General features: G+C 49.6%; 1 protein-coding gene across 3 annotated transcripts in view; it reads left to right on the top strand.

The window, feature by feature from the left end:
* LOC129823105 (ras-responsive element-binding protein 1-like) overlaps window positions 1-8,285 on the top strand; it is a 67,250-nt gene extending 58,965 nt beyond the window's left edge. For 2 of the 3 annotated variants that reach the window (XM_055881862.1, XM_055881864.1), the window contains 4 exons: window positions 1-2,549; window positions 2,827-3,018; window positions 3,133-3,906; window positions 4,689-8,285. The exon at window positions 1-2,549 is cut by the window's left edge and continues 167 nt beyond it. In XM_055881862.1, the coding sequence (XP_055737837.1) occupies window positions 1-2,549; window positions 2,827-3,018; window positions 3,133-3,906; window positions 4,689-5,383 (4,210 nt within the window). In that variant the 3' untranslated portion in view covers window positions 5,384-8,285. The remainder of the gene's footprint in view (window positions 2,550-2,826; window positions 3,019-3,132; window positions 3,907-4,688) is intronic. The other variant, XM_055881863.1, reaches the window with a different exon arrangement.
* The last annotated feature ends 1,419 nt before the right edge of the window (window positions 8,286-9,704 follow it).

The raw sequence follows: 9,704 nt of genomic DNA, 5'->3' as shown, positions 1-9,704 counted from the left end.
CCAGGAGAAGCCGGCAACCCCGGCCCCTCAGCAGGCCAGCTTCCTGGAGACCCTGGGTCTGCAGCACATCTCCCAGGTCAAGCTTCAGCCTTCGGAGGATGAGGTCCGGCAAGCCCAGCTGGACAGCATCCGGGTCATCCAGGTTGAGCCTCTGGCCTCCACCCTGCCCCAGGAGGTGGATTCCGCGGCTGCGGGATCCCTCGGCGGCCTGGGGTTGGTGGCGGCCTCGTCCCTGCAGGGCCTTTCCCAGAGGGAGGCCCTCAGCCTGCTCTCCCTGCAGCCCTTCCCCACAGGTTTCCTCTTCCGCCCAGGTGGTGGTACTGCGGTCAAGCCTGTGTGTGGCGAGGCTGGCCTGATGGAGCTGGCTGACATCCAGCAGATCCTGAAGGTGGCCTCGACCGCCCCCGGTCAGATGGGCCTCCTGCCGTCCCTGGCCAAGGCTCCCCACTGGGGAGTGTCCGGCCAGGGCCAGGCGGCCGGCTGCAAGCACATGCCCCCACTGAAGCCAAAGCCCATGGTGGCACCACGCTCCAGCCTGGCTGCCTCCACGCTGCCGCCGCTTCAGAGCACCCAGCAGGCCTCCCTGGGCTGCATCAGCCCCAGCCTGCCCCCGCCAGCCAGCCAGCTGCTCAATATGCCCCAAGAGTCTTCGTCATCGTCCTCCTCTTCCTCGGGCAGCCAAGCCTCCCTGGAGAAGATGCAGATGGAAGCGGACTTCATGGGCGACGCCCATATGCCCAACGACTCGACAGAGCTGCAAATCAAACAAGAGGAGGGCCAGGCGGCCGGAGGGAAGAAGGGGGCAGGGGGTTCCAACCGCGGCGGCGTCAAGGCCTCCTACCCCTGTCGCTTTTGCGATCAGGTGTTTGTTTACTCCGGGGTGCTGCAGGCGCACATGCGCTTCCACCTGGGCATCCTGCCGCACCAGTGCAACATCTGCGACTACGTGGCGCCCGACAAGGCCACCCTTATCCGCCACCTGCGCACGCACAGCGGCGAGCGCCCCTACGTTTGCCGCGTCTGCCACTACCCTTTCACCGTCAAGGCCAACTGCGAGCGCCACCTGCGCAAGAAGCACATGAAGAACACAAGGAAAGAGATCGAGAAGAACATCAAGTACGTCTCGTCGACCACCACCCAGGATCCCTTGGAGCTGGCCTCCGCCGGCGACACCGCCTGCCGTTTCTGTGGTGAGGATCTAAAGAGCTACCGGGCTCTCCAGATTCACCTACGCACCCACAACGGCTGCCAGCGCAAGCCCTTTGAGTGCCGGCGGTGCGGGGCGGCTTTCCTGGCCAAGAGGAACTGCATCCACCACATGCTCAAGCAGCACCCCGAGGTGCAGGAGCGGGAGATCGAGGAGCACATTGCCACCCTTCTCCCCGCCATCACAGCCACCACCTCCAGGGCCAGCTCCAGCAGCCCTCTGGCTCTCAACGGCCTTATGCCCACCCCCAGTGCCACCGTGCAGCCGGTCAAGGTGGAGGATTTCAGCGTCTACTCCTCCTCCGGTGACTTGGATCAGCCATTGGACTTCTCCAACAAGAGCCGCAGGGGGGGTGGGACCAGCAGCAGTTCAGGGAGCCTAGCCGGTTCTCCTGGGATCAAACTGGAGACGGTCAGCCTGGTAGCCTACGACAGCTCCATGGAACCTATTGACCTGTCCATCCCCAAGAACCCCAACAAGAGGCTGAAGAGAGACGCCACCGCTGTTGACCCGATGGGCGTGGAGCGCCGAGAGATCAAAAAGGAGCTGCCCTTCCCCAGTGTACTGGACCACCTCCCCTCAGCCCTTCAGCTGGACAAGAGCTATGAGGAGAATCTGAAGACCCCCCAGTCTGGCTCTTACCAGCTCCCCCCATTGACCATCTCCCCGCTTCTCATTAGTACCCCTACTGCCACAGGCCGGGCGCTCCGTCTCAAGCCCCTGCTGCCCAAACCGACCTCTTCTTCCTCCTCCCTGAAAGAGCTTCCCCCTCTGGCTTCCATTGCCCAGATCATCTCCTCCGTCTCAACGGCTCCAGATTTGCTCAAGAGGGAGCCCACGCCGGATAACAAGGCTGGCGCCGGCCTCAACGGCCTCCAGACAGAACCTGAGCGTTTAGTTGGGGGCTACAACAGCTCTGAAGCCTCGATGGAAGAGCTCCCCCTAGAGGGCTCGTCCAGAAAGCGCACTAGGAAGAAGCCAGCGAGCCAGGCCAAGACTATAGCACCTGCCCGTGTGCCCACGCCCGAGCAAAACACAGACAGCGGCATGGACCTGGAGTCCAGTGGGGAGTTTGCCAGCGTGGAGAAGATGCTAGCCACCACCGACGCTAACAAGTTCAGCACCTACCTGCGGACGGGTGCGGTGGAGCTTGGAAGGAGGGACGAGGGGAGACAGAGCCAGGGAGAGGAGAAAGAGTTGCCTCCTCAGTCTGTGCCGCCCCAGTCCAAAGGAGGGAAGAAGAATGCCTACTCCAACTCGGTGCAGAAGATGATCTGTCCCTTCTGCCCCCGGGTCTTCCCCTGGGCCAGCTCCCTGCAGAGGCACATGCTCACACACACTGGTAAGCTATATGGAAACAGACACAGATGGGATAACTCCCTAAATACCCAACACACAGTAATGTTGAAATACTGCGTAAATAGCCTGGTTGAAACAATGCAATGATACCTGAAAGATACTGTTCAGTAATGTAGAAAAACGTATATTTTATACAACAATTTACAAGATGGTTCTTAATTTGACAGGTTTTCTAAAGGGTCTAACTGCTTGCATTTAGCATATTTACAACTTCCTGTGGGTCCACAACATGTCCCTAATACTTCTAATGTGACGTTCAGTCTTCTCTAATGTGCTGTCGGCTACAGGTCAGAAGCCCTTCCCCTGTCCCAAATGTGACGCCTTCTTCTCCACCAAGTCCAACTGTGAGCGCCACCTGCTGCGCAAGCATGGCGTGACCAACCACTCGCTGCGCCGCAACGGCCAAATGTCCAAGAACAAGGATGGCGACGAGGGTTCACACGACAGCGCAGGTAAGAAACTGTACTGTAATGTACTGTATTGTACTGTAATGTACAATCTGATCTATAGGTTACCATTCTGTACCTATCTGTAATTTGGCGGTTCATTTTGTGTGTGTGTTCCAGAGAGCTCTGAGAATGAGCAGACTGCAGGAGAGGCTCTGGACCTGAGCAGCATGGACCCCGATCAGAAAAGCTCTGCATCCGAGTCGCCCAGCACAGACCAAACACCAGACACTGCTGAGCTGCTGCTAGGGGAGATGGAACCGCAACCCAACAACAACATTGAAAATGACGACAACGACGATTCGCAGAGCAACAAGAGCTTGGACCTCAACTTTGCCAGCAAGCTCATCGACTTCAAGTTCTCGTCAGAAGGCCAGCAGCCCCAGACCTCCCTGGTTGGAGATAAGGTGGTGGCGGTGGCCGAGCCAGATAGAGTGACGGCCACCCAGCAGCAGGACCAAGAGCCCTCCAAGTACACCTGCAAGAGCTGCAAGAAAAACTTCCGTTATGCCGCCACCCTGGCTCGCCACGAGAAGGCACACTTGTGTGAGACTGCACCCCCCGAAGAGTCTTGTGGAACAGAGGAGACTGGGCCTGCCCCAGAGGATCTCCCCAACACTACTACAACCACCGCCGAGGAGGAGGATCAGGAGGAGGGAGAGAAGGAGGCTCCGGAAAGCGAGGGAGTGGGCAGTGTGATGGACAGTGGTTCAGAGGAGGAGGAGAAGAAGGAGGAGAGAAGTGACGAGGAGGGGGCAGCAGAACCAAAGAATGAAGGAGAGGCAGGCAGAGGGTCGGGGAGCAAGGCGGACAAGAGGAAGAAGATCTGTAACGTGTGCAGCAAACGCTTCTGGTCACTGCAGGATCTGACAAGACACATGCGTTCGCACACAGGTACTAGTTGATGCCAGGGGGCAACTTTGGTTTTAAAAGTCGGGGGGGGGGGGGTCTAACGTATTGCAGTGCTAGAGGCATCACTACAGACCTGGGTTCGATCCCAGGCTGTATCACAACCGGCTGTGATCGAGAGTCCCATAGGGCGGTGCATAATTAGCCCAGCTTCGTCCCGGTTGGGGATGGTTTGGCCGGGGGGATTTTACTTGGCTCATCGCCCTCTAGTGACTCCTTGTGGCGGACCGGGCACCTGCAGGCTGACCTCGGTCGTCAGTTGAAAGGCGTTTCCTCCGACACATTGGTGCGTCTGGCTTCCGGGTTAAGCGGGCAGGTGTTAAGAAGCGCGGTCTGGCAGGTCATGTTTCTCCTGACTCGACCTTAGCCTCTCGAGCCCGTTGGGGAGTTGCAGCGATGAGACAAGATCAAAATTGGGGAGAAAAAGTAAAAAAAAAAAGTGGGGGGCATATATATATATGTATATATTTTATATATATATATATATATTTTTTTATCCAGTCAGATAAACACTCCTAAAAGCCTACTGGACCGCTCAGAGGCATCTGCGTAGTCATAAAGTACACCGTTGCATCGTTTTGTATCACATTCCAATGATAAAACTGAGGGAGATGATGACATGTCCTCCCGTCCCAAGTTGTGGCCCTGGTTGATACTCTCAGCTATTTCTTGATGCATTTATTGTTGCTTTACCTTCTTTAAAGATATGTTTTACCTGACCCTGTTCTGCTGTAAATAATTATGTACATGTTTATATTTTTCTTCAGGTGAGAGGCCCTACAAGTGCCAGACGTGCGAGCGCACCTTCACCCTGAAGCACAGCCTGGTGAGGCACCAGCGGATCCACTTGAAGCCACGGGGCAGCGAGGGGGCAGATGGAGCTGATGCCAACGGGGCAGAGGCCCCGGCCGGGGACTCAGCTAGTGAGGAGGGAGAGTGCACCCCCACCAGCACCTGCCCCCCTTCAGAAAACGAGAGCGAAGGCACCGGAGGGGCCAGAGAGGAGGGAGGCGAGGGAACTGAGAAAGAGGCCCCTCTGCCAGACCCCACATCCCTGGCCCAGTCCCTGTCCACCACTGAACCAGCCCAGTCAGAGTCAGCTACAGAGGCCATAGCTGAGCCGCTCGTTGAGCCAGTCTCGGAAGCAGTCTCTGAATCAGTTCCTGACTCATCTGTAGAACAAACCTCAGACGGACCCTCTGAAACAGATGTAGAACTAGACGCTGAGGTATCAGCCTCTGAAATGGCTAGAGAAACAGATGGCAATGCAGCCACTCAAACGCCAACAGAAACCCCCAAAGAATCTTCCACAGAGTCCCCAGCCCCACAGCCCACTACCCCAGAGAAAGACCCTGATGGCCCCTCGGAAGGCTTCATCCAAGGCCTACTGGAGATCCACACCAAGCCTTCCCTGGAGCACATCCTTCCCGCTGGCGAGGCTCCCTTGGTGGACGTTGAGTGAGGGAGGCACCCTCCTTCCTACCCCCAGTCTCTGGTTCTCTGTATGCAGTGGACCGCTGTATGTGCCGCAGTGCCATAGAAGTACTCCTAAAGAATGCAAGACGATGAAATCAAGAAGAAACACCTTGTTTCTAAGTGCCTTACTACTTCTATTTTGTTAGTTTTTTTGCTATATCTTTATCTACATTTATCTACCGAGGATCTAATTTTTTATAGCGTTTTATGATGATTACATAATTGTTTTGGGATTCTATGAGAAGAACTTTGAATAAGCAATAAATGAAATCAAATTTACCATGACCGATTTATATTAAATGATCAAGTGTGTGACAGACAAAAATAACTGTTATTGTATATTTAAACCACAGTCGTACCTTAAAAACAATGCTGAGACTGAGAAAAGACTTGAGTAAGTTCACCAGCGGTGGGGATAAAGTCACGTATGTAACTGGAAACACAGCTATAGCAGATACCTGTCAGGCTGTCACAAAGGTGTCCTGAAAAAAGACTGTCGTTCTCTCCCCTTCAACTTGATTTACTCTCTCTCTCTCTCTCATGATCCCTGATAACCAACATCTACAGTCTCTGTTTGTATTGAGAATACATGAATGAACTGTGACATGATTTGGTGTTAGGAGGCAAATCAAAGAAAACAGACCTGACAATGGATAGCGTACCATATCTGAGATCTATGCTGTTGCGTTCCCCTAGGCTCTCTTTATCTTGCCATGATATGGGCAATATTTGCCTGAAATGTGTTTTTTCCCCGAAATCATTCTCATTTTATTTCATGTGCATTGACCATGTTGCGTGTGGGAGTGTTGTGTGTGTGTGTGTGTGTGTGTGTGTGTGTGTGTGTGTGTGTGTGTGTGTGTGTGTGTGTGTGTGTGTTATTTGTTCAGGAGAGGTTGGGGGATGTAAGGTGTTTGAGGAAATGTACTTTTCCAGAACAAAAGGGCTTGATATGTGTACCCTCCCATATCTCTCACTGTCACTTTCTAGCGTTCCTAGAAACTTGTACTGTGTCTGTACTACCACCAGTGTGTCCGGCTTGTGTTGTGTCCACCTCCCCCTTAGTGGCAACTCATTTCCTTGCCGCTACTTTAGACGTCTTCCAAAACCAACCGTCACTGTGTTCTTAAAGGCCTACCTGTGGTTCTGGGTTATTTTGATGCAGAACCTCACCTCGTGCTCTAGGTGGAACACTACTCTGTTTTGTCTACTTGAACTGTTGTAGCCCTGCTCCCTCCCATTCAGGCAGCCACCTTCCACCACGCCACTCGCCCCCCCTTCCACCCTCAAGAGAATATTTTCCGAGGTGGGACTCAAATGTCAATCATGTCACCTTGCGGGGTTGAATTTTGTCTAAATGTATGTGTTTTTTCTTCTTTTCTTCTCATTTTATATTTAAAAAAAACTCAGAAGCAAACAAATCAAACCTCATGGCGCGGTAAGACGCAGCATCGGCTGGCTGGAGGCTGACGGACTGAGAGCAGAGAGCACTGGACTAGTCAGCCTCTGCCAGGCAACTGCCCATATGGCACTAACAAATTAAAAACAAACCTAGTACGACAATAAACAGCTAAGCGATCAGAGAGAATGAACTGAAGTGAATTTCTGAGCTGTGTTTGGAACTTGAACGTAACACAGAGTATTAAGTGGAGGGGAGAGGAGGGGGTGCGGCGCATTGACAGGTGGCGAGGCAAGTACAACTACAGAAAGAAGTCTGCCCTCTAGTGGCCGTACCACAGTAGCTCCCCCATCCCAATCCTGCTCTCAGGCACTGGGAAAGTATTGTCAGAATAGAATGCAAAATGCAATTGTGTTCTAAAAACACTGTGTTGAGGGACTCACTCAGCTTATCTCATTCATTATACCTTCAACCCTGTGTGGGTGTATGATTATGAGTCCCATGAGAATGCACATGGACTGTTTTTATTGTATTTATTTGGAAATCCGGTGAGGGGTGAATAGATGTGACTTGAGGAGAAGCCATGTATTATTACCACATTGATGCTGCAGAGAATACCGGATTCAAATCCACAAAATGGTCGCCCAGCATCGGCCCGGGACTTCTATTAGCAATAATCACTTTTGATTTGAAAGCTTTATGTAGACCTTTGTATTTGTTTATAGACTGTGTGGATCTATTTTTGTTTTGTTATTTTTAGTTTGGCTAAGATTTTTTTTCTCTTCTCAGATATATAAATACGTATAAAACTGTGAAATTCATTGTGTTTCAGATAATGGGTGAGTTTTAGGCTTGTTTTGCATGTAACCCTAATTTGTTCAATTATGGATGATTCATTTTTTTCTCTCCATCTCGCTCTCAGGGTCTTTATAAAATGCATATTCAATACTTCATTTTCCTGAGTTGCAAGATGTTCTTACAAGTTCTTTTTTTACGATTAAAACTGTCAATCACTACATTTAGCACTTGACTGTGAACTGCAATCAGCAGAACAGAGAAAATGAACTTGTGCTAAACATCCTCGTGGTTGAGAGCGTGCTGTCAGCAGGATTCTTTTTTAATATTAAACTCATTATTTTTGGTCTGCTTTTGATTTGATTATACATTTTTACCCCCTCCCTCAAATTGCAGTCACCTCTCGTTTCAACCTCTCTCATTTGAAGAGGAAATCAAATCGTGACTCTGTAAAAACCAATGAAAGTGGCTGTGTCACTGTCTGACGTTCTGACCCTTTGTGGAAGGGAACTTTGTGTCGCTGCTACGGCCACACCAGAACTCACCTCATAAATGGGCCTGGATCAGAACCTTCAACGTTAGCTACACTGCTCCCCTCCCTCCTGGTATTACAGTGCTTCAGAATCAGAAATGTAAGCTGTTCTGTGTCGAAAAAATGAAAGCAATAAAGATATATTAAGGAAAGGTGTGAATCAAACTGGTCTGGTAGTGTCTTTTATTGTCTGGCACAAACCTGCATTGATCACCTGTACTTTGAATTGTGTTTTACACTATGTATGGCCCTGTACACACAGTTTGTACAACACATTTGACACAACAGTTGTAATACAACAGAGTTTGTCTTTACAAAAATGTTTACACAGCTGTTTTGGAGACACAATGATTGCGTTAAAGTTCTTGTGCAGACAAACCCTCGGTTGTAGCGCAAAAATATCTGTTGAATCACAACCATTGAGTCTATGTGTAGATCAGTTGTGCAACCTGAGCATGGAAGTGGCCTCAAGGTTCAAACTGAGCCAAGCCCGAGCTATGCTGGGCTGCCCTGGTTATATGTCCACCATAGCTGCTGGAAAGCGTGAACAATGTGAAAAGAAAATATCCAAGCCAGCATATTACACTTCGGGGCAACCCTATCCTATACACTTTGAATCAATCAAGCATGTGTCTTGTAATCCATGAATGTAGGGTGCAAAGTGAACATACTCAAAATTCACCCATGTCCACGTGGTGCCCCTTTTTTTTAAACTATGATTTGACTGTTAATGTGTAATGTTCCTTTTGAAAAAGGAATAGTTTCCCCATATTAAAACAAGAGTTCAGTTCATGTAACAGGGTTGACCATAAAATGAGGGACAGGTTGTTGTTTTTTTACTTTAAAATTAATCACTAAAAACTGGGGCTTTACAATGGTGAAAACTTAGATATTTTGGGGTTATAATTCACAGAGAAGTCACATTGAGTGCACAAAGGGACATGTCAAAATGCTGCATTTTGGCACTTTAGCAAGTCTTTATTCATATAAAAAATCAGATTTATAGAATTTCCATGTGGTCTATATTAAAAGGCACTTTAATTCAGTTTTTTTTTTTTACAATCGCTAGGACTAATTTCTCAATACTTAGGTCACTTTTTCAAAACTCTTCACACAGTGAGCATAACAGCAGCAGTCTATGTGGGCTAAACTGTGGATCATTTTTCATTGCTTTGGAACAAAATGCATTCAATGACTACATCTTTCAAATTTCATGAATTCTTTTCTCACTCAGACACAACAACCACCAAAACTCTATGTACCTACAGGCCAATGTGCACATGTTTACATACTCATTTCAAAACTCTTAAACTTAATTTCAAAACCTAACATAACACAAAACTGAATAAGACAGCAATTTGCTACATTTCTTCAGTAATACCGTATTGAAATATATTCCACATCTAAAAAATGAAATACTATCAAAACAATTAGACCAACCACAGCTGATTCCCATTGTTGCTGAACACCTACACAGGTGTTAGTCTTTCAATTACATTACCATCTGTACATTAGGGGATATCTTGGGAATAATGCTGTACTGTAATGTAAACATGGACCCAGCCAGAGAGAGAGAAGTGGCTG

The sequence above is a fragment of the Salvelinus fontinalis genome, chromosome 25 (genome assembly GCF_029448725.1).
Source record: "Salvelinus fontinalis isolate EN_2023a chromosome 25, ASM2944872v1, whole genome shotgun sequence".
Taxonomy (NCBI): domain Eukaryota; kingdom Metazoa; phylum Chordata; class Actinopteri; order Salmoniformes; family Salmonidae; genus Salvelinus; species Salvelinus fontinalis.
The sequence above is the reverse complement of the archived record's forward strand: the minus strand, read 5'-3'. Positions and strand labels throughout refer to the sequence as shown.